The sequence below is a fragment of the Fimicolochytrium jonesii genome (genome assembly GCF_025526975.1).
Source record: "Fimicolochytrium jonesii strain JEL569 chromosome Unknown EV422scaffold_16, whole genome shotgun sequence".
Taxonomy (NCBI): Eukaryota; Fungi; Chytridiomycota; class Chytridiomycetes; order Spizellomycetales; family Powellomycetaceae; genus Fimicolochytrium; species Fimicolochytrium jonesii.
The window spans coordinates 325,715-348,148 of NW_026515683.1; the positions used below are offsets into that span (position 1 = coordinate 325,715).

General features: G+C 51.9%; 8 protein-coding genes across 8 annotated transcripts; 4 read left to right on the forward strand and 4 right to left on the reverse strand.

Annotated features, from left to right (window-relative positions):
* Nucleotides 1-2,596: 2,596 nt before the first annotated feature.
* Nucleotides 2,597-5,881, forward strand: EV422DRAFT_598180 (alpha-mannosidase; the record flags this gene model as incomplete). Its single annotated transcript, XM_053073635.1, has 7 exons — nt 2,597-3,526; nt 3,590-3,722; nt 3,776-3,813; nt 3,873-4,056; nt 4,115-4,424; nt 4,455-4,536; nt 4,595-5,881. The coding sequence occupies 7 exons, from the start codon at nt 2,597-2,599 to the stop codon at nt 5,462-5,464; spliced, it is 2,547 nt and encodes an 848-aa protein (XP_052924498.1). The 3' UTR covers nt 5,465-5,881.
* EV422DRAFT_533733 (uncharacterized protein) lies at nt 5,575-8,396 on the reverse strand. Its single transcript, XM_053070619.1, has 15 exons — nt 8,293-8,396; nt 8,087-8,229; nt 7,964-8,014; nt 7,806-7,895; nt 7,647-7,750; nt 7,460-7,574; nt 7,212-7,402; nt 7,063-7,148; nt 6,968-6,999; nt 6,740-6,898; nt 6,553-6,672; nt 6,317-6,485; nt 6,173-6,244; nt 6,015-6,095; nt 5,575-5,943 (listed from the first exon to the last, which is right to left on the reverse strand). The coding sequence occupies exons 1-15, from the start codon at nt 8,306-8,308 to the stop codon at nt 5,906-5,908; spliced, it is 1,467 nt and encodes a 488-aa protein (XP_052924499.1). The 5' UTR covers nt 8,309-8,396; the 3' UTR covers nt 5,575-5,905.
* An 88-nt stretch (nt 8,397-8,484) lies between these two features.
* EV422DRAFT_100564 (uncharacterized protein) lies at nt 8,485-9,626 on the forward strand. Its single transcript, XM_053064520.1, has 4 exons — nt 8,485-8,606; nt 8,764-8,971; nt 9,046-9,171; nt 9,237-9,626. Exons 2-4 carry the CDS (start codon nt 8,782-8,784, stop codon nt 9,410-9,412), a joined length of 492 nt encoding a protein of 163 aa, XP_052924500.1. The 5' UTR covers nt 8,485-8,606; nt 8,764-8,781; the 3' UTR covers nt 9,413-9,626.
* On the reverse strand, nt 9,262-13,185 carry EV422DRAFT_598186 (Vps53-like protein). The gene is made up of 15 exons (XM_053073636.1): nt 12,828-13,185; nt 12,524-12,675; nt 12,297-12,447; nt 12,157-12,227; nt 11,953-12,080; nt 11,798-11,881; nt 11,669-11,741; nt 11,005-11,606; nt 10,855-10,945; nt 10,710-10,792; nt 10,417-10,644; nt 10,286-10,355; nt 10,131-10,219; nt 9,906-10,062; nt 9,262-9,834 (listed from the first exon to the last, which is right to left on the reverse strand). The coding sequence occupies exons 1-15, from the start codon at nt 12,994-12,996 to the stop codon at nt 9,604-9,606; spliced, it is 2,379 nt and encodes a 792-aa protein (XP_052924501.1). The 5' UTR covers nt 12,997-13,185; the 3' UTR covers nt 9,262-9,603.
* On the forward strand, nt 13,136-14,472 carry EV422DRAFT_533753 (NADPH-dependent 1-acyldihydroxyacetone phosphate reductase). Its single transcript, XM_053070620.1, has one exon. It carries the CDS (start codon nt 13,306-13,308, stop codon nt 14,200-14,202), a length of 897 nt encoding a protein of 298 aa, XP_052924502.1. The 5' UTR covers nt 13,136-13,305; the 3' UTR covers nt 14,203-14,472.
* EV422DRAFT_598202 (uncharacterized protein) lies at nt 14,349-15,511 on the reverse strand (the record flags this gene model as incomplete). The annotated part of the gene is made up of 5 exons (XM_053073637.1): nt 14,349-14,744; nt 14,808-14,943; nt 15,008-15,104; nt 15,181-15,226; nt 15,435-15,511. 5 exons carry the CDS (start codon nt 15,509-15,511, stop codon nt 14,669-14,671), a joined length of 432 nt encoding a protein of 143 aa, XP_052924503.1. The 3' UTR covers nt 14,349-14,668.
* Nucleotides 15,512-15,810: 299 nt separating this feature from the next.
* Nucleotides 15,811-19,775, forward strand: EV422DRAFT_568606 (P-loop containing nucleoside triphosphate hydrolase protein; the record flags this gene model as incomplete). Its single annotated transcript, XM_053072665.1, has 15 exons — nt 15,811-16,148; nt 16,212-16,254; nt 16,325-16,429; nt 16,497-16,606; nt 16,677-16,925; nt 16,991-17,231; nt 17,300-17,496; nt 17,563-17,665; nt 17,725-17,878; nt 17,947-18,011; nt 18,073-18,175; nt 18,248-18,433; nt 18,499-18,586; nt 18,667-19,075; nt 19,149-19,775. 15 exons carry the CDS (start codon nt 15,811-15,813, stop codon nt 19,773-19,775), a joined length of 3,018 nt encoding a protein of 1,005 aa, XP_052924504.1.
* Nucleotides 19,776-19,945: 170 nt separating this feature from the next.
* Nucleotides 19,946-22,104, reverse strand: EV422DRAFT_100383 (MIZ/SP-RING zinc finger-domain-containing protein). The gene is made up of 8 exons (XM_053064518.1): nt 21,858-22,104; nt 21,690-21,791; nt 21,358-21,625; nt 21,111-21,284; nt 21,002-21,041; nt 20,659-20,945; nt 20,518-20,592; nt 19,946-20,455 (listed from the first exon to the last, which is right to left on the reverse strand). The coding sequence occupies exons 1-8, from the start codon at nt 21,971-21,973 to the stop codon at nt 20,117-20,119; spliced, it is 1,401 nt and encodes a 466-aa protein (XP_052924505.1). The 5' UTR covers nt 21,974-22,104; the 3' UTR covers nt 19,946-20,116.
* Between the last annotated feature and the right edge of the window lie 330 nt (nt 22,105-22,434).

The window sequence follows — 22,434 nt, forward strand, 5'->3', positions numbered from 1 at the left end:
TCACTCGTTTTGTTGTTCTGGCTTGTCAATTCTTTGTGTCTGACCAAACGTCGCTGTCGCTTGTTTCTCAGTCAACCGGCACAGCGTATCAAATTGACGGACGTCAATAAACTGCGGCAATTGCGAAGAATGATCGACTGATACCTTGTCGATTGGACTACGCCACTTTTGGAGATATCGCCAACTTCTACCTGTATATACCCCTTTTCCGCCATGTACCTATGTAGTTTCTTGTAATTTTGCCGTTTTTTCTTAGCAATAGTAATTCTAACCTGGGCAATTGCGTCCCCGCCGCTAGCTTCTGTCTTCATCAATTTGAATCAAGCTGCCGTTTTGCCGGTCGTCAGCCGGAAACCCCGTGGTGAAGGGGACAAGATCGATCTTGTCCGGAACTCCACTGATTCGAATGGGCCCTTTTATGTGCCGCTGAAGAATAAGGATCAGGATTGTCAGAAGACCGTCCATGTTCGGAAGAGAACAATGTAGGGTGCTGAGATAGGCACATGGGGTATTCCCTGTCACTCTGTCATAACCCCTCTACGAGTTGAGATCGAAGTCCCCCCACAAGATATCAAGTCCATCCCAGAGTCACGTCCGTTGTCGAACATTCATGGCTGGCCGACAATCTCAAAGGTGGCAACAATTTGATCGTGTTTAAATAGCTCGCGATGCAGATTGAATCAAGAGGGAAGCCGCGCTTCCAGCGCACTTTACAGTGACGGGACGTAGAGGGTACTTCCTATCGTTGTTGAAGCGAAAACGACAGAAGCAAAAGTCGCTGTTTTCATACATGACCTTCCTTGTCGAACCCAAGCAGTGTACAAGACTCATACTCGGTATAGGTCGGGCAACCATAGCTTGGGTGTCGGCCCCTTCCCTCGTTTTTGGATTGAGAATCATAGCATAGCTTTCTCTCCCATTTGATTTCGACTTTTGGCTGCTTGGAAGGAACTCGAGGCACCATGTTTCGGATGAGCTTTAAGACCCATCAGCCCTCCGGCTCCAATGTTGATGTGTCGTCAGACAAGCTACCGATTCAGATTGTCCGGTGGTATCTTCTCACTTTCACAGATTCAAACCCATCCTCTTTCTTGCGTTACGGCCCAGCTATTAAAATGAGATCGTCGGCTCCTGTCCAGAATTCGAAATGAGAGTGTTTCGACAGCGCGCGTCTCGACTCCGCCTTCCTGATCCTCTTGAAGTACGTTCAAGCCAAACCCACGAGAGAAGACTGCGGCACATTTGGAGCGCCGCTTGAGAGGCCCCCCAACATGGATGGTTGCGCACTTGCATGTCCTGCCAAACACGATACATATCCATAGGCTCGGCCCGGAATGAAGACAAGGGGCTCGCTTCGCTCGTCTGAAAACACGATTGTTCGCGTTCACTCCTAGCATCGCGCCTGCGGCGTGAAACTCGCTCCGCTTGCGCTCGAGGTCGCTCGAGAGCGTTCGCTCTGGTCTCCCTCGCTATCGCGGTGGTCATCATTCAGCGCGCCTTGCCCATTGAGCTGTATGCTCCCCGTTGTCCTCGTCCGGTGAATGGCAGGTAGCTCTTAGGGGCGCAAACATGGTGACGCTGGTTATTTGCGTCCATAAACACCCTGCAGACGTGCTCGACGGTATGCGTATTGATAAGCTCGGGGCCCCATCCATTCAGGTCCTCAGCAGCGTCATCGCCCATTGAGACGTATACTCGTACGGCTGGCGAAGAGTTGATTTATGCGGTGTGGAACGCTCTGCTGTTGGGACCAGACGAGCGCAAGGCTGCAGGACATTGCAGCCCAGCGCATGTTGGAGGACGACAGCCTGGTTTACGTGCTCTGATGGAGATTCTGGCAAGGTACAGTATGTCCAAGCGATATGAACCAAAGCGCAGGCGAGGGACGTACCTTATCGGGAGGCAATAGCCTGAATGGGCAAGCAATGTATGAGGGGGGGAGGACGTTCAGAAGATGATGTGCAGTTGTTCTCGCGCGATGATGGAAGCAATGACCAGGGATGTTTGTGCTCTGTCATCGACTGCTCCAGACGTGCGATGCCAGTGTGCAATCGAAAGAAGCCAATGAGCTGGTGCTCATGATCTTGAAAGTGACGAATCGGTTTGAGGAGCAACCGAAAAACCTCTTTCCTTCTTCGTCTTACATATACTGGCGCGCCGAAATGACGAGCGACTATGTATGAGGAAGGAGGCTGGGAAGGAGGTGAGAAGGAGGAGAGGAGGCGTGACGCGTTCCGTTTTGGAGGACAGAAAGCACGGGCCCATCAGGAAGCACCAACTGTTGGATGGCCGCAGGCTCGGAGCAAAATTGCAACCCCGAAGCCTTGCATCCCGTCGAGAGGAGACATCGACGCTCCGGCCACTAGGCTCGCCAAACCGCTCCTCAACCCTGCTGCAATCCAGAGTTCGTTGGGGCTGCCGAAACCTGGCACTTTTCGACGCGAGACATCGACACTCTGGCTACTTCGTCAACTCCGCTACAAGTTAGAGTTCGCTAGCGCCGTGGAAACCACGCTCGAAGCACGGCATGCGATGGACGTGGGTATTGGTCGCCTTGGGCGCCTCGGGCTGGTGCGTCGGACCGGTCCGTGCCACTATGACAAGGGCCAGACAGTTAGAGTTAAGAGATCAAACGAAGGAAATGTTTGATCACGCTTACGGCAACTATATGAAGTATGCGTTCCCAGCCGATGAGCTGAGACCTCTCTCGTGCACGCCGCGATATCGCGACGCAGATGCATTGAACTGGAGTGAGAATGATGTCCTAGGGAACTTTTCACTCACGCTTGTAGACGCTCTCGATACCCACGTTATCATGAACGACCGAGCAAAATGGGAAGAGGCCGTTGCCTTGACTATTAAACACGTTCATTTCGACTTGGACTCGAGGGTCCAGGTCTTCGAAGTCACGATCAGGATGCTGGGAGGCCTGCTCTCCGCACATATTCTCGCTACCGATTCAGATACAGGATTTCGGATACCATGGTATAAGGGCGAACTTTTGGAGCTCGCCCGAGACCTGGCAAACAGGCTTCTTCCGGCGTTCAATACTGCGACAGGCTTGCCGTGGCCTCGAGTGCATCTTCAGAAAGGAGTCTTGAAGAAGGAGTCGGATACGACATGCGCCGCTGGTGCTGGCACACTGGTGTTGGAATTCGGCGTCCTGAGTCGGCTCACAGGCGATCCGATCTACGAGAAATTGGCTCGGAAAGCCCTATTTCGCGTTTGGGAGTTGCGGTCGAGCCTTAACTTGGTGGGCAATGCAATCGGGGCAACCACCGGAAAGTGGAAGGATCCGACTGGGGGTATAGGGGCCGGAATCGACTCCTTTTATGAGTACCTTTTCAAGGCGTACATCCTCTTCAACGAGGCGGAGTATAATGACGTTTTTCAAGCGGCGTATGCAGCCGTCAAGCGGCACATTAGGGATCTGGGAGGGTTGTTCTACAAGAATGTCAACATACATAATGGCGCTTTGGCTGCCTCCTGGATCGACTCTCTCGCCGCATTCTTTCCCGGCCTGCAAGTACGGATAGGGTCGCTTCCCTGCTGAGCCACATCTCGGCCTCACGATTAACTTACCAATCAGGTTCTTGCAGGAGATATCGAAGATGCCGCAAAACTTCATCAGGTTTACGCCACGATATGGAAGCGGTTCGGTGCTATGCCGGAGCGCTTCAACATGAATTCACGGCAGACTGAGATTGGTTCCTATCCCTTGAGTATGTGGTCCTTTCATTCAACTAAACGGTACATCGAACTAAAGACAATATAGGGCCCGAGTTCATAGAATCAACCTACATGTTGTATAGGGTAAGAAAGAATCGGATATCCTTGGCTCTCGGTAAAGGAGACTGAGTAGTCTCTCACAGGCAACCAAAGATCCATACTACCTTGACGTCGGGGAGCGCCTCCTACGAGATCTGAACAACCGCACACGAGTTCCTTGTGGGTTCGCATCCGTATGGGACGTCAACGATGGGAAGCTGGACGACAGGCTAGAATCGTTTTTCCTCAGCGAGACCCTGAAGTATTTGTACCTCCTGTTCGACGAAGGTACGTTTCCTTGATTTGCGGGATTGTTGCGCGTTCAGCACTGATTTGCGGCCATTAGACAACTTCGTACACCAGACCATGGGAAACGGGGTGTTCACGACCGAAGGACATTGGATAACTCTTCCGTACGAACTGTTGAGGCCGGCCAAGTTCCAAAAGGATCGACCAAAAAACCTGTCCGCCCAACAACTCTGTCCTCGATTCGATGGGGACATCGCGGTGACGATAAGTACCATGACTACATCGGGTCCCATGGCGGTCTCTCCAGCCGATTTGCAGAAGATCGATCAGCTCGTGGGAGTTGGGGACTATGCGGTCGGCTTGGAGAAGCTGGTGGGGACATTGGGCGCAACCACGCAGGAGATCAGGTAGTCATGGCCGAGGCACCTTAGATGCAGTAAATGTGACGAGAGACTCATCACCTTTGACAGGATCGAGCCTCCCAATTTCACTGGCAAGCCCGAAGCACAACTTAGAAAGGTGGGGCGCTGTGAATCGACTGCAGTCATCGTCAGACTCGTTGCTAACGGTTCTACAGACATGGAAAGGTTTCGCGGTTGATCACCTGGCCGGACTTCGTTTCCACATAGCAGCATCAGATGGCCAAGCTTTCCAAGTGTTGCGAATCAACGACATCGAATTGCGCGAAGGGGAGACCCTCACAGTCGTCAAAACCGGAATGTCATTTCTAGAACCAGATGCGGCGTCGAAGCCTTTCCCGCCACCGCCACCGCTCAGCCCTATGGCCGCACTGGCCATCAAAGAGAAAGGAGTCGTCAATGTCGCCATTGCAGAGTACGGGCCAGCTCTATGGCCAAACGAACACGTCACTGGGCAAATGATCTCGTTGAGCACCACGAAGATCCCCGAAGGGTGTGATCCTTACACGCCAGTAGAAGCCGATCGTGTAAGAGGAAAGATCTTGTTGGTGCAACGTGGGGGATGCACCTTCTCGGAAAAGACGGAGTGGGCTCAATTCGCCGGCGCCATCGCCCTCGTCGTCGTGAATGATCAGGAACATACGTTCCTGAACATGGCATACTCCGAAACTTCCACTGGCGATCTTGCCCTCGTCGACAACGTTTCCATCCCAAGTGTGATGGTATCCGGCGCCCACGGCGCCTACCTCCGCGAGGAGCTGCAGAAGGCGCCGGAGGGCTTGCTTGATGCGCAGCTGATTGGAGTGGATATCGATTTTGAAGGAGCTACGAAACGATCGGACATCAACCTCCAATATGCGGGACACTCGATCAAAAATGTCATCGTGGTGGAGACGTGGGATGTCTTTGATCCAGAGAGGAAGCAGCGCATACGGCAGGGTCTGAAGGGGGTGTCGCTTGGGTATCCTGGGGCAGGGATGAGGTGTCTGATTGAATCTGCGAGGGTCGCCGAGGTTTGCTGTGCGTAGAATAGGGAAATCCGCGCAGATAGCTCTAGATCCTTGTCATTTACGAAGTCACACCACCAAATCTCGCAATATGAACAGCAATCACTGCGCTGTGGAAATTCAGAGATTCTACAACTGGTCACAGCGGGGGCCGATGAAGGAAGGGGCGTTGTCCCTTCATGTGATCCAGAGTGCCCAGGTCCACCGCGGTCGTAGAGCCTCATTTGCTTGTTTGCTCTAGATTCCAGGGCACCCATGCTGGATACGAACAGGGTCCGACAACTCAGCCGTCAATGAACCAATTCGAGAAGCCCGCTTGCTCATTGCCACCGTCGAAACATTACATGAGTCGGCAAAACCACGGGTACATATACAGGGGTAAATACAAAAAGGCCCTAGTCATTCTCCCTGCCATACGTTGACACATGCATGCGCGTGGAGACGGAGACAGAAACGGCTTCCCTATTCGATTCTCTTCGCTTTGTAGAGGGCAATGTACGCTGGAAGGAGGATGACAGTCAGCAATCTCCTGCTTTACAAACGTCCTTCTTGGGTTTCCTTCAGGACATACCACTGTGCCAGTCCCCTCCTCCACTCAGCTTCTCAATCTCATCAGGAGCTACCTGCGAGACCTTGTCATCATCAAACTTCCCTGTTCACCATCAGGAAAATGCGTAAGTTTAAGAAACAAATCAGAGGCCACGCAAGTTCTCAAATGACAACACTTACACCAAATTCCTCTTTGCTTGACCCAGCCAATGTAGTGTCCAGAATCCGCGGCACGGCCGACATGTGTGAGCACTGGTGATCGATGTGCCAGGATTTGAGCATTAGCGTGATCCGATGCCATCATTTGAGAAGGTTGAAGCCTACCTGCTACTAGCTCGTATTGACCTGACACGTTTGCGCCGACGTCGTTATATAAGCTGGGATCTACTCCGATTTCCTTCATCTTCTCAATCTCGTTTGGCCCGGCAACCGGTGCGTCTGCTACCTCCTCGCTAGAAGACCCTCCGTCTTCGAGCTTTGCCTTTTTTGCTTTCTGAAAGTGCAAGGCGTCAGGTTGCCATCTATGCAGGACGTTTGCTGATCGGGCGATGTTTGCGTACCCTCTCTGCATCCTTCGCTTCGGCCACTTCCTTCAAGCGGAGTTTTGCTGGGCGCAGTTTCTCTTGCAGCTCGATCGTGCAAAGCTCAGACGCGTCCAGCTCGTGTGGAAATTGCACTTTCTGGTAGGCGCCACAGAAGTAAGATAGAGAGGTAATGCACACGCTGCAACGCTCCGTCTGTACATACCTTCAGAATCTTCGTCTTCTTGTTGATATCGGGTCTCCATTGGAAACGCACGAAGTTGATGGCCAAGTATGCTGGAAGCCGTGTTATCTTCGCCTTTTTGGTGTACATAGCAGAGCGACCGAGGGTGGGCGAGTTCTTCTCAATAGGTTCGATTAACCCCTAAGCGAATGAGAAGCGTGAGTCTCGATGTACGCCGTTCCGGCCAGTATTGATCCAGCGCGCCTTTACCTTTGCGATGTCATTCATCATGTATGTCGAGACTGTTTATGCCAACTTCAGTATGGCGGTTGAGATGTCGTCTGAACGCATGACAAGCTCTTTACCTCCCGACCCAATGTTGACGCGCAGCTTGTTGAAAGTTTCTATGCCAGTCACTGGCTGCTCATCTGGCGCTTCATCGCACGTCATTCTAGTAGTTCACAAATAATCAATGACTGATAGGGGATTCACAAGGAATCCGCACAGCGCTTACGTGGTGAGGAACTCTCCACTCATGTATTGTTCCACAAAATGCTTGTCTTTGTTGAGCTCGCCTCCCACTTCAAGTCCAGGGACCTTTTCGCCTAGCACATGCACAATCTGACTCCAGCATTCTTCTGCGTCCTGCTGCATGTACCCATGGTTGTTCATCTCCCCAAACTGTGGGAATACTCCACGAAGGACCTAGGAACGAGCGATTAGATATGCGCTGAACGCTCCAAATCAGCTTAAAGAACCTACTTGGAGGAACACTAGTGGCGGCACAGCTGACCCGGATTTGTCCAGCTCGTCGAAGAGCGTTCGCATTGACACAACCAGATTTCCGCGGTTGTCGTTACTGATAGTCGTAGGCATCCTGTTCGGGAGTGAATGTCAGCATTGTGGACCTAACAATCCTCGTTTCGCAGAGCAATTTGGGATGACATACTTGACAAGCGCGTTGTGAAGTTCGGGGACGGCCCGGAAACATTGCATAGTTGCGTTCATATAACATGTGTTGCCCATGTTCACCAGGCCCGATGGAAGTTTCAGCTGCAATGCACGGTTAGCAGCGCTCGGAAGAACTGGCGCTGGTAGTCTCACTCACAGTTTGTGCTATTTGAGCGTCGCTCATGTCCTCCATAAAAACGACTTGCTTTTCCGGCGCTTTTGGCAACTCTCCCGCGGTTCCCATCATCTTGAAATCATATGAAATCAGCTCAACCGCTCATGCCAAACCGGCATTCATCATAGATCCACGCATACCATCAGCTGTTGCCCTTCCTTCAGTCCCAATTTGCTCATATCCGCATCATCCTGAGATGAGGATAGTTTGTGAGCGACTGCCAGCTGCTGCCTTTCAGGCTAAGATCATTGATGAAATACTACCTTCAGAGTGCCTCCCTTCACCATAATCTTCTGTCGTTCAGGCGCAACCCCCGTGAGGGTATAGAGTTGCGTCTTGAAGACAATCCCTGGTTGAGACAGGTCCACGTCCACGTCGTACTTCTTCCCACTCCATTTCACAGCGACTGAAGGGTTCGCAAGATCAGCTTATGAACCTACGTGGAGAACAGTTCAGGCGTAAATCATACCTTTGAGAGCAGACATATTGAAGAGAGTAGGTGTATGTGGAAAGCGAAATCTAGCGTCAGTGAGGTCCCTGAGGTCCCTGAGTTTTTATTCACATATGTGCTGGAATGCAATGTCAATGTCAATCCAAATTCTCGAAGGTGGGCGAAAGGACGCGTCACGGACTCACGGTACGACCTACAACCTACAAGGTGGCGGCTGCGCCACTCGTCCTTCTCCTGTCTTCCCATTTTCCATCTAAAAAGGCGCTACCAATTGGAATATTCCTTAAGTATCGCACCTCGCAACCACAGCCTTCGTTATCTTCTCGCTTGAGGTACGTAACTCAAACAGCCAGGAGTCAGAGCCTGGACAAGTCGGTCGCGAGACTAGGCTTCCAGGGAAGGTTACTCGCTGATCGTCTATGTCGTTGAGATTGTTTCCAACACACACAAACTGACACTCGACTGTACAAACCTCTGTCTCAAATACAGATAGCGATATTCGCAAAAATGACCACAGCAAACTCTACGCCAACAGACAACGCCCAGCAAAACTCCAAGTACTTTCGGAAAGCGCTGAACGACCTCACGCCTAACAACATTGGGCAACTCAAAGAAGTGAATAAGGTTCTGTTGGGTGACGAGCTAGGGCAGGCGGTTTATGACGATGCATTGAAGGTTGGGGACTTTGCAAAGCTTGGTAAGCCCGACGGGGGTTTGTGGTGGCCCGCATGACACGCAGGGTGGGGCGACTGACCTTTGACAACCGCATAGCGCTGTTCAACGATATCATTGTGGGAGGAATAATAACTGCAAAGTCGACGGTTGCCGAAGCGAAGAAGAACAAGGTTGAGATCGTTAGCCTTGCGGTCCTGCCGGCATATCAAAAGCTGGGACTAGGTAGGCCTCTTCTCCCCTGATCGATAAAGCCTGAGATGTGCTTATATGGATCGTCCGTTGCACAGGGACAATGCTATTGGATCACATCATAAACACAAGCGAAACGCAGCTCGCTGGATCTGAGATTCACGTCCGGATACCAACGAAGGATACCGCCGCGGTGTCCTTCTTCACAAAGAGAGGGTTTGCGGCAAGCGGAGATCCTAAATCGGATACTCAAATGTTTGTGCGCACCATCTGAGCGCTTTCCTTACTCATGCGTGTGCGCCCGTGATCAAGGCATCGAGCCGCATTGTAGATATTCGCCGCAAGCAGCGATTATAGAATCAGATTCGTTGATAAGACATGATCCGACAATGGGCAAACCCCGACACACCGATCGACCTTGTCCAAAAAAAAGTGCATCATTCATTTCTTAGAAAGAAAAGAAATCTAAGCCCGCTTCATATTCATCCCGGCCACAAACTTCCTGAATCCCGTCTCGATCTTGGCACTCGTAGCAGCCGTAGACGTGTTCAACGAAGACATGGTGTTCGAGAACGAGGAACTCGTGCCGGGGTTCGCGAATTGAGGGTTGGCGTTGTTGCTACCAGACGGATCACCCGACCCCGCTCGTCTTTGGAAAGCGTCCACCACCGTTTGGTGCTCCGCGCGTTTCAATCCCTGGATTCAATGATGCAGCGTGAAAACTGAGTTCATCAAGGCCAATGCAGTCAGCAGCATGTCAAACATACCTTCAGTTCCAAAACTTTTTGGAAGTTGCTGACACTTGTGTCGTTGAACAGAAGCATGTAGGTTTCCACAATCCCGTCCACTGGCTGGTACGGGCGGAGCACAACCTTGAGTAGCTGCTCCACTTTCGTGACCGCTTTGGTAACGATCTTGAGGTATCTGAAGCGCGGAAAAAAAGTCCGATTTAGTATCATCATTGGATGAATTGGAATGGTGAACGTGCTTACATGGCTGGTGTCTTCTCCTTCTCCCCATCGGAGTTAATATTCGCCACCTGGATGAAGATCGTCTTCAGGGCATGGGTGTCGAGAAGCATCTGAAAACGTGGGGTCCTAAAGTGAGAAGGGCGGATGTGAAGATCGACGGCCAATGGCTTATTAACCTGTTCAGCACCGACTTCAGATATAGGTTTGCAGCGAGTAATATTGCTGTAATATCGTGTCAAGAACGCCCTAAAACATAGATGCATGAGGCCAAGTCCAGTCACTGAATACGTTCACGCCTCAAACTCACTCTGCAAACTTATCGCAAAACGACCGATAGTATTTCGCATTGGCGCCAAACGCGCGTCGAATAACGGCCACATTTCCTGCCAGCGCATGCGCAATCATCGTCACATACTCCGACTGGTCGCCGACGCCTTCGAGCGTGCCCCATGGACGCCGGGCCATTGCGTTCAGTGCGGGTTCCAGCAGATTTTCGAGGCCGTGGACTAGCAGTTTGATGCCTGCGGTGCACACACTACGGGAATGTGAGCTGATGGTCACACGTGCAAAGAGGGTGCGTGAAAATGGGGCGCTGCGTACTCCAGGAAAGCATCTTTCTCACGGTTGAAGTTCACCAGTGGGCGAAACTCTTCGTCGATCTTCTCCGCAAGTTTTTCCTCGAGCTAATGACAATCCTTCAGTCAGCCGCTGTCCAATGAAGAGGAATAGTGACGTGTGGGTGTACCTGAGTTGTTGTGCTGGTGCAATAGTCCGCAGTGTTGATGATCAAACATATCGTCCTGAGGTCGTCCTCGGTGATCGCTCTCTTCTCGTCTCTATAGCAAGGTCGTGAGTATGAACGGCAGACGAGTAAAGTATGTGTCTGGGGCCTTACTTCGGCAGCTTGGCGGAAAGGAGGTCCGCATACTGCTTCAACCACTTCGCAAACAGCCTCACAAGATCCAAGAACGGCTTGTTTGTCGAAAACTTCGCGCATCGTACCAGCGTCTCGCGGTACAAGTAGAACAGATCCGTGCTAGACGAAAGCACATTCTCCTCCTCTTGCAACACCGGCCTCATGCGGTACTGCTCAATGATACCAGCCAAAGCCTTATCTTCCATCTCGATGTAGTGGCGCAGGTATGGATCAAACACGGCCGAGATGATCTTGTAGAATTTGGACGTCTTTGCAGGCGCCGAGGCCTCACTCGGCAATCCCTCCTCTTCAAGGTTTCGCACCCCGAGCCGCTTGTCCAGCTTTCCTTCAAAGTCGATGGTCGTTTGCAGCGCCGCGAGCATCAGCTTAACGTCCATTGTCTGATCTGCTTTCGCTAGGACTTCCCCGAGGTCTCGCCTCGTGTCCTGGCAGAAGCTCTCGCAGAGCACTTCCGCTACTTTCCATTCTGGTGGGAAGATCACGGCGTGCTCTTCATCGAACGTTTTCAGTAGGCGCTTGAGCCATGCATATCGTCGCGACACGTCCCCTAACCCGGCAACCTGGAAGTGAAATTGAGCTCCGAGCGCTAACTTGGTCAAAGTTTCTCATCATTCTTTCGCACCTCTGGATTCATGCGAAAGATGCTCCGGTAGTCTTTGAGGTGGATGTCACAATACCAGTCGATCAATGCTTTTCTGTAACATGGTCAGGACATGTTTAAGCTCATGGGAAGACCACATTGCCAACTGACCTTGCATCGCCTTCCAGGATGTTCACCACCAAGCAAGCGTCGCTGAGTAGAGCCGTCTGACTTCGCAGAGCACCGCCGACAAACCTGACCGCCCAATGTCGTCAGTCTCAAACTTGTACAATGTTGCACGGGAGCCTGCGTCGCCCCACACATACCCTCCCTCAAAGTCACGAAAGATCTGCTTGCGCAAGTCTTGTTGCAAATGGCTGACATTGTCCAGCAACGTGGCAATCTGCACTACATTCTTGTAACTCTTGAAATGCGCTACCAGCTGATTGATGACCTGTATTCGTTCGCACCACACGTGAATCCTCAGCGGGAAGGCCATCAGACGTGTGCCCTGCAATTCCTTGCCGCACCTGTACGAGTTGCGCCGCTTCCATGTACTGTTTGCGACCCGCCATGATCCTCAGTTGTTCGGCCGCTGAGCCTGCACGTCATGCTCAACATCAACAATCCAAAGGCCAGGTGCATTGCCTTAAAGGCGCGCTCAACCCACCCAACATCTGAAGCCTTCGGAGCACAGTGATTGATATAGTCAGGTTCCGCTTGGAGTGATCCAGCACTTTGATGTCGTTCGTTATTTCTTGCACCATACGCTCAGATGCGGAGGCCTGCTCCTTAATCTGCTTGATGCTATTGCATAACGCCTTGCATTGACGGCAATATTATTTTGGGTTCCAACGCAGTACTATGGGGCGACTATGCGGCAGAAAGGCAACCAACCTGGATGGTCGCTTTTGTCTCCTCCAGCTCTTTCTGGCCCCGATCGCCCGCATCCGTCTGGGATCGCACCAAATCCCGCAGCTCTTTATCCATTAGTGCTATCCTCTTCCTCAGTTTCGTCAGAACTGGTTCGACCGTTCCCAATGACTCCTCTGCATTGATTCGAAGCGATGCACCAGCGGCGAATCACAATCATGTGTCAGCTCCTGTTTCGACAAAGGTTTGGTGCGCTGTTGCCTTGGCGACATCCACTTCCAACTCTCTCGCACCCGGCCACAACGGAACGTAACAGTTAAGGTCTTACCTGTTGCAAACATGATATTGATGTACTCTATTGGATCAAAGTTTGCCAAGTCTAGAGGGTCCTTTGCTTCTATCATGGACGCCATGGCGTGCTCCAGGTCCGGGTTCAACCGAATTATCTCCTGGCGAGTACTTTCTTCGGGCTGATCGGGAGTCTCCACCAGCGCCATTTTGGCATACTTCGATCAGGGTGGTTACTAGATGTTGGAGGTCGGCGGCAGTAGAATATCGATCGCGTGAATGCCGACGACCCTTTTAACAATTCCTGCAAGTTTTCGAACTTTCCGATTGCAGTTGGAGGACGAAAGGGGACCAAAGCTTCAAACTCATCCAAAACGCGTACCCATGCAAACGTCACTGCAATCTGACCGCAATCACGATTCATGGAGCTGTGATCGAGTTGTACAGTACGTCTGCAGCTGTGAGAACTTCAACTGCCGGGCTTTCAAACATCGACGTCACCCAGAACCCACAGCAAGATGACCTCGAAACAAACTGTCCTCATCACAGGCTGCTCAGACGGCGGCATCGGCCATGCGCTCGCCCAGCGCTTCCACAAGGGAGGCTACCGCGTGTTTGCCACCGCGCGCAGGCTCGAGGCAATGAAAGATTTGGCAGCCTCGGGAATCGAAACGCTTGTCCTGGACGTCACAAAGGCGGATTCCGTGGCAGCAGTCCTGGCTGAAGTGACCACCCGAACGAACGGAAAGGGGCTCGACTACCTGATCAACAACGCCGGTCAGCCGTTTGCGAGCCCGGCTTTGGATGTCGATATCGACGGAGCGAAGGCTATGTTTGAAACAAACCTGTGGGGTACTATTCGAATGAACACGGCTTTCCAGCACCTTCTCCTTACGGCACAGGGCACCATTGTCCATGTCGGTTCCGTCGCCGGATACATCCCATTCATTTTCGGTGCCGCATACAACGCATCGAAAGCGGCACTTCACGCGTACTCGAACACCCTCCGACTCGAAGTTGGCCCGCTGGGGATCAAAGTCATGACGATTGTTACTGGAGGCGTCGGGAGCAACATCACCTCGCAGTCCGGTTACAATATCATCTCTCCTCCGGGCAGTCTTTTTGCGGGCGTTGTGCAGCAAGTCATTGCTGCCAAGAGGAACGTTGTCGATACGGGGATGCGCACCGAGGTGTATGCGGAGAAAGCATTTGTGCAGATTACGGGAAGAGGAAGGTGGTATCAGCTGTGGAGCAAGAATGCGAGGCCTGCGCAGATCTGGTTGGGAGCACGATCGGTGACAATCTGGCTTGGGAGCTTCTTCCCTGTTGAGCTCTTTACGAAGCCACAAATGAGGCTGTTCGGGCTGGATAGGCTGTTAAAGGCGGATAGGCAGTTGAAGTCCAAATCGGAATGAGCCGGGGGTTAGTGCCCAAACAGGGCACCATCATTGCACCTACATTCACAACATTTGGCGCATGCTGAGGAGGCATCGAATTTGCCATGGTTGCCCAGGGGGGAAGCTGCTATCCGTTGCTTCCGAGGTGGAGTCTGTTCGGTCAATGTCAAAGAAGAGATGTGCATCAACAATCAAGAGTGGGATTGGGTTCCGATTGCGCGTTGCATCGGAGGAGCTACATATCAGAGTTTCGTTGTGCCACGCAGCGAGTAAGGCGTAGAGCAGGATAGTTTGTTTAGAATTCAGTTTGTATGTATGTGGATTGCAACCAGCGAATAGAATGCATTCTGATAAAGGTAGTCTCCCGTCTCTCTAGAGGCCTTGCTACTCAATTCTCAAAATGCGATGCCCGGAAATGGTTCTATCTGGGCCAGTCCTTCCTGCTAACCACTATGGACTACAAAGTTTGGGCACAGGTCACCTTTTACTTAGCCGCGACCGCTGGCACCTTCTCCGCAACCTTTTCCGCCACCTTCTCTGCTGCCTCCTTGCCACCCATGCTGAGGAAGACGTAGCGCATCAGGAAATGCCAAGTATTCTATCGAAAATGAACGCGTACTTACTGATGGTATTTTAAGAACCGGTATCCTTGCGTCAACTGTAACACTTCATTCGTCGCGTGGCAAGAGAAAAGGAGCATATTCCTGGGCTGCACCATCCACGCGAAACGCATGAACATTAGCGAGTAGAGCGTCATAGCTAAGAGAATCGGTAATAAGTATCTCCATTCTGGATACCGACGGCATGTTACCTTCACACAAACCTGTCGTCATTTTCCCACTGATGTATTCTGGCGATCGTTTAAGGTCAGCCATCGCAGCCAATGGTAGACCCCAGTTCGCGACGGGACCCCAGAAGTGCTAATGTAAATGAACGGTAAGGTTCGTCAGACTCCATATTAGGTATATACTAACTTCGAGCAAACAAGAAACGTACAGTGCTGGAAAAGGAAAAGAAAAAGTCGCGGTTAGTCGATGACCAGCTTGAATCGCAATGCACGAAAGCCCGGCAGAACAATTGTATGCAGACAACTCCAGGCACTAGCGCCGGCAAGTCCTATAACGTCTGAGCACAACGCTCCTCTCTTTCCTTGACCTGCCTTCCGTCCAGTGCGATACCTCGCAACGGCCGTCCGCCTTTGTCCCGCTCCCATTAGCGCGGAAGTTCAGTCCTCGGAAAGCGAAACGTACCTCATGAGGTATTGGCGGAACTCCTTGCTGGACACATAGGTAGCCAGCCGGGTCGTTATCGGTTGTTGGGCAGACATGTTTGTGTGTGTAGTGTCTGATAGGTGCTCTGTGCGGTGAGTGTGGGAGCTTTTTGCTGGGAGCAAACCAGCGACGACCTGCTGGTGACGTTGATGTTTGAGATCGATGAGCTTTCGTAAGTCCGTCCGGCGCGTCGAAACGGGGCAAGATTCCCACCAACTTCAGGTGATGCTTGCAGCACTTCGTCCTGCACGGTACACTATTACAACGGGGAGAGAAGATAGACAGCGGCTTCAGGAAAATAGGTGGTTGTAACGAACCCCGAAAGCCGTTCCAATCGCTGGCATTGGTTCCAGTCATGGCAGAGGAGGAAGGACCAGAGGCAGTGCAGGCTCCGTCTGTGGGTCCGCCAACCGGAACGCAGCCAAGTCGGCCACAGCCGTCCACAATCCAAATATACGCTCGGGTCCGTCCAGCAAGGCCAAATAGCAAGCTTCGAATTGATCCAAACCGATATGTCTGCAATTCGTCAGAAACGGAAAAGCCGCGCATCGGGTTCCTCATACCTAAAGATGAGGCCGCTGGGATGGTCAACAACCAGAGAGAAGCTTATGACTTCCAGTTTGACCGAGTGTTTGATATGGGCGCGACCCAGGAGGAGGTGTTCGATGTGGTCGCCAAGCCTGTAGCGTTGAGGTATGGGTGATGGTCAAGGTGGCGTTGCGTGGCCAGCGTTTACTTATCAAACTCGCGTCACAGCGCTATGGATGGCTATAATGGCACCATCTTCGCGTACGGGCAGGTATGTTCGATATGGGCCGTCGATACGAAGCAGCGGAACCTTGGCTCATAGGTGTACTATCGTCTGTCAGACGGGATCCGGTAAAACATTCACCATCACGGGAGGCGCGGAACGATACTCCGATCGTGGTATCATACCGAGGACCCTACAATTCATATTCAAGGAGATGTCGAAAGTGGGTAAGGACCCAAGTCTTTGGCAGAGAGTTGCAACTCGCGCTAAGCAGTCATCAACGGCAATAGAGACATGATATCCAATACGAGGTTAGCATTTCATATCTGGAGATATACAATGAGCTGGCCTACGACCTTCTGGATAGCACCCGTGAGGCGAAGAAGCTCGAGGATCTACCGTAAGCTCGCGTTTCTGTCGGAATTAAGAGCTATTGGAAAGCCTTGTGGCTAAATGCATTGTTGCAAAAGGAAGGTTTCGCTACAAGAGGACGAACAGGGCAACGTGCACTTGGGAAATCTGTCATGCGTACCAGCCAAGAACGAAGAAGAGGCGCTGAACCTGCTCTTTATCGGAGATACGACGAGGATGATTGCCGAGACGCCGTCCAATCCTTCATCGTCACGTAGTCATTGTCTCTTTATCATATCGTTGTTGGCAAAACGAGAGGGGGATGCTACCATTCGCAGGAGTAAGCTCCACCTTGTAGATCTCGCAGGGTAAGCGTCAACTTGGAGCCATGGGGATACAGAGTTCAAGAGGTTGACGTTGTCCGCCCACACAGATCTGAGAGAGTTGCCCGCACAGGGATAAACGGCACCCTGCTGAAAGAGGCAAAGTACATCAATCTATCCCTGCATTACCTCGAGCAAGTCATTATCGCGCTTCACGAGAAAGCACTCGGCAAACGAACCCACATACCCTATCGCAACTCAGTGATGACGACTGTGCTCCGGGATTCGCTCGGTGGAAACTGTAGGACAACGATGGTTGCGACTGTTGCGGTGGAGGATGTGCTCATAGATGTACGTACCGAACTAGCGTTCGACGCAACCACCATGGGGAATGTCGAGCTGATCGCTGGACGAAACAGGAATCCATCTCGACATGTCGATTCGCTCAACGCGTGGCATTGATTTCCAACAATGCAACCCTCAATGAGGAATTGGATCCCCATCTACTCATTGCTAGGTTGAAGCGTGAGGTTGCTCGTTTGAAAGTCGAGCTTGCGATCGCAAGAGGCGAGACTGGGGACCAAAGTGACGAACTCCCAGCCTATGAAATCGAACGGTACGCACCAGGGACCCGAAAATTGAGGTGAAACGCGGAAGGGATTGACGTATGGCAACTTCATAGATTGCGAGTGGCTGTGAATGACTATTTGCGTGACAACTCGAAAGACGCTTCGCTACTCTTTGCAGACTCGCGGAAGACACAGGAAGCTTTCCGAATCATGAAGGTACACCCTGTTCACTCCGCAGACAACAATGTATGTCCCCTGGCTGATCTGACGTAAAGGAAATGGTCAGGTCCGGAGGCTCAGCGTCGCCTGATACCGACCAGTCTCGGAAACCGGCATTGAACGCTTTGTCGCCGACCAATGACTCTACTGTGGATACAAACGAGGTTCAGCGTCTCGCGAGGTTACTAGCGCATCGGGATAATGAGATAAGTAAGTAGATGAGAGTCGAGGAAGAGATTGTAAACAAGCATACCGACGTATCGCCCTTTCGACCTCAGATGTGCTCGTCGGAATGGTCAACAAGCTTCGATCTGGGCAGGACCCTCGCAGCCAACCACTCAAGGTGCGTTAAACGCTCTGCGTTTGGCAGGATCAATGGAATATTCACCCTTCCTACATAACAGACCAAAGATCTTGTCCCATCCCACCAAAGCTCACCGAGCCTCCTCGAATCCGCAGCCCCATCAATTTCATCCCAGCCTGCTAGTACAACGGCTTCCGTAAATGGTACGCCCAACCCCAGCAAAAGCATGTTCTTCTTCCATGTGCTAAGCTAACAGTTTGACGGACGACCACTAGGCCTGAACTCTCGCCTCAGAGCCAGCGTGCCTCAACTCACTTCGGAAAAGGCCAAAGCCTTCGAGATATTCAAACAAGGATACCCATCAGGTGAATGGATCGAGGGGCAGAAAACCTTGCTGAAGGGCAAGTACAACGATGCCAAAGCTCTTGGGGAGAAGGCCAACCAGCTTAGGACCGAGATCAGTGAGTTGTTTTTGATTTCATATCTACCGGGAATTCACATGTTGAATAGGCTCACCCTTCCTCAGAAACCATGAAGTCTAAGATTGGAGAGGATGCCTCCGACCCGGATGAACTTGCGGACCTGCGAAAGACTGTGGTGGATAGGTCAGCTAGGTACATTGAGGCAGAACGATAATGTGCTTCATCATTTCCATTTCCATAAATGCCTTTGTGTCAACAAATATCTCCGACAGGTACAAAGAGTCGTATCAACAGCTCAAAGATCTGAAGCTTGAAATCGAGCATTTGCAACATCTGCTCGAACAAGCACGGCATCGACTCACTCGTGATTTCGAGCATTGGTACGCAAACGTGTACCTAGCAACAGCCGAAGATATGCCACCGGAAAGAGACAGAATGCCGCCGGATGATGTTGAGCTTCGGTCTCGCTCATCGTCCGTCTCCTCCTTTGCCGCGTCGTCGTCTAATCTGGCAAAGGGATCCAAATACGGGAGTCTCACCGAATTGTCGGATCAGAGGCAGTATCAGCCTTCGTCGATGAGACAGCAGGACGTGGGAGGTGGAGGTATGTCGGGGTCTCGAACGGCATCGATGGACACTGTGACGCGGGATGACGCACATGTGACCCCGAGAGACCCACCGGTAAGGATATTTCTTCCAACATCAATCGCTCAGGAAGACGGTGGTGTACTTCAGTCTGACATCTCCCCGCTAGGTACTTCCAAAGTATGTTTATCCATCCGATCTGCAAGCGCAACCGCCACGCGTGGCCTCCAATACAATCCCATCTCGCCAACCACTTCCAGACACGGTTCCATGGACCCGCGCTTCACCCGCCGCGGAAACGCCATGGGCCTCACAGCCTGCATTACACCATCAACGTTACTCTTCCACAGACACCACCACAACCGGCATGTCCGCCTCAACCCTGAACGACCCCAACCCACCCTATCGCATGCACAGAGACTTCAGCACCGGGTCCTCATCCACACCAACCCCGTCAGCAGCGTATGATCCCCGCCAGCTGCCCAAACAACGCAGCCACCACGCCTCCACATCCGCTTCCGATATCACCGCCGCACCATACCCATCCTACCGCCGCGCACCCTCGCCGAAACTGTCTGCAACCGCGTCGGCGATTCTGCGAACTCCACCGCAATTACTGCCTGTCGGTCACGCGGGACATAATCCATTGGCATCCCCGCCGCCATTATTGCCGGCGATGCAGAAGCATCATGCTGCGCCGTCGACACACGTGCCGGCTGGGAATGTGCAGGAGGATGTGGCGGAGTTTTATAGGATGAGGAACAGCATGTTGAATCGTATTGGCAAGGTGGAGTAAGAGCGGATGTCGTTCCTAGGAACACGTCGCACATTAAATACTGGGCGATTGGACCGACCCTTCTGTAAATATTCGTCACAACGTCGTGCCGGCCCGTCTCCCCGTCAATTGTGCATAGTCAAATTAGACATGGGCCTGGTACTCTATATCTAACCAGAAGGACTAGTCTACAGTATTATGACGGTGCTAGGGCTCTCCTTAAGCACTCGCAGGTGCAAGGGAAAAGTATAAACAATTGTGGAAGGGGCGCAATGGCGTGTGTGTCCATGTGAGCCTCAATTGGGGCGTCGTGAGTGGTATATACATGTGCAGTGGGAGGAGGGTTGGTGATGCCTGGTGGCTTAATCCAGGTCGATGACAGTCCCGCTCCAAGCCGGTAAAGACGGAGTCGACCGGGCCGACGACGTTGCACGTTTAGCCCGGTGAACGAGTGCAATGTCGTCGTCCTCCAGGTCGATTACCCCGTCATCTGTTTCGGAATGCTTTCGTTTTCGTGAGGATGGATCGTTTGGTAGTGCTGATGTCGATGCTGATGGGGATGATGATCCTTTAGGTGTTGATTTCGCGGTATGTGAGGCTTCTTGGTAGGATATTGACTCTCCACTGGGTAAAATGACGCAGCGATCTGCGTCAGGGTATTTGGAGAGGAGTTTTGAGAATATTACATCGATCCTCAGATCCTATGGCAAAGAAAGAGGTAAGCACGGTGGACACGGCAATGAGGGTATGTACGTCAACGTACCTTCGCATCTACGCGTCTGGCGCAGATGGGGCACTTCCATTTGCTATTAGGAGCATTGTTGAAAGACAGGAATGACTGTAGCAGTTAAGAGTCCTTGTAAGTGACGCGATGTTTGACAACATCCCAAAGGCAGTTACGGACCTCGCAATCGAAGCATTGCATGTGATGACACAAGTGGCTCTTGCTCGGGATATTTATCCGCATCAGAGTCAAGGGGCACTGGAAGGAGACTATCTGGTTGCCCATCTCGATGTCATCATCTTGCGAATTGCCTTTCTTTGCCGTATCCTGACCGTGCTTTGATATTATCTCGTCCTGGAAGAGTTTCTGTGCGTCTGCTAATGCCGGGATCCCCGTCGCGGTGAATGCCTGATACCCATCCGGAAGTGGCGTGGTGGGTGGAGGAGGTTGTGGAATGTCCTTGTAACCTGGAAGAGGTTGTGAGATCATGCCGTACTCCAATTTGACAGACTAGCCGACATACCGTACTGTCGTAACGTTTGCTCGTATACTCTACACACGGCCTGGAGGAAGTGAGAACATTACCATCAGCGTCATCACTGAGCATCGTCAGAAGATAGAGATGCACCTACCGTTTCTATAGGAAGCCGTCGGAGACAAAGCATGGCTAATACGCCACTCCGGCAGTATGACGGAATGGTGAGGTTGACGTGGACGGGCACTGACGGTTTCCCGGTCCCTATTTTTATGAGACTTTTGATCTGGGTGGTGATGTCTAGAAAAGGATCGGTCTCCGAACCCCTTTGCTAAGCAAACCGCGGTGTCTCGGTAAGGATGCTTGCTGACTATCGTAAATGACCTCCTACTCGTGGTACAAACCATTGGAGGTGCCAAGGGAAGGCCGTTGATCGCAGGATGGAGGCCGTTTTTCCAACTCTGATCGTTGATAAAAGCATACGTTGACTGGTTGAATAAATATAGATGAAAGCGACAATCATCCTCGTTGATGGCAGGCTGCGTCAGCGATAGTTGGCAGTCCGCCAGAACCGGATTTCCCTTCCAATCATCGGAGCGAAAGGCGAACCGCCGGGCAAAGCAGGGTAATTCCAACTTGTAATGAATAAGATGCGAGGCGGGTAAATGCTTCCTGTGAAAAGTGTATCGGTGAGCGATTACTTCGTCGGAGGACACATCCTCCACCGATCGCGTACCAAGCATTGGTAAGGTCCGCGGGCAAAGCCTCTGTTACTCCGTAGGTTGGCGGCAGATATAATGGGGGGCCATTTGGTAGTCCTGTGGCTACATGAGGGTAACTACAAATCCCATAGGCGATCAGCCATGAAAGCGACATGAATTCTGATTTAGGTATCTCTACCTACCTTCGTGGTGTTGGAGTCACCGAGCCACTCGCCGCTGGTGACAAAGATGGCCAAAGTGCAGACCGCACGCGCTGCACTACGTCCGCTTTTGCCCCCGACACTGCAAGCCAGTGCATATGCTTTTCGTCCTTCAAGAAGCGGACAAGCGCCTTCAACTTTGAGCCGTCAGTTAGTCAACGGTTTTGCCCTCGATCCCGTCCCCGCGTTCCTTCCCCTCACTCCTTTGACTTTTCAGTCCGCAAAGTGAACTAAGCAACGAATACATCTACGAAAGTAAACACTTACATCCGCAACGGTGAAATTCGACAAACTGTGAGGTTCCTACACGGGGTCTTTCGTTAGAGAGTGCGCTTCAAAACGCCCGCGTGAATGCCAAAGGATCCGGGAGTTTACATACAAGGTACCGCTGGAGTACGTTGGCAGAGTATCTGCCTAATTAGTCACATGAAATGGATTAACGAGACTCCCGCTGTTCCCATCTCCTTCTCCAAAAGCCTCACCTAGCGCGGTAGTTTCCTGAAGCTGTTTAATATCATGGTCGGTCAAAGGCGGAGTCGGCGGAAGCTTAGTCGCCGAA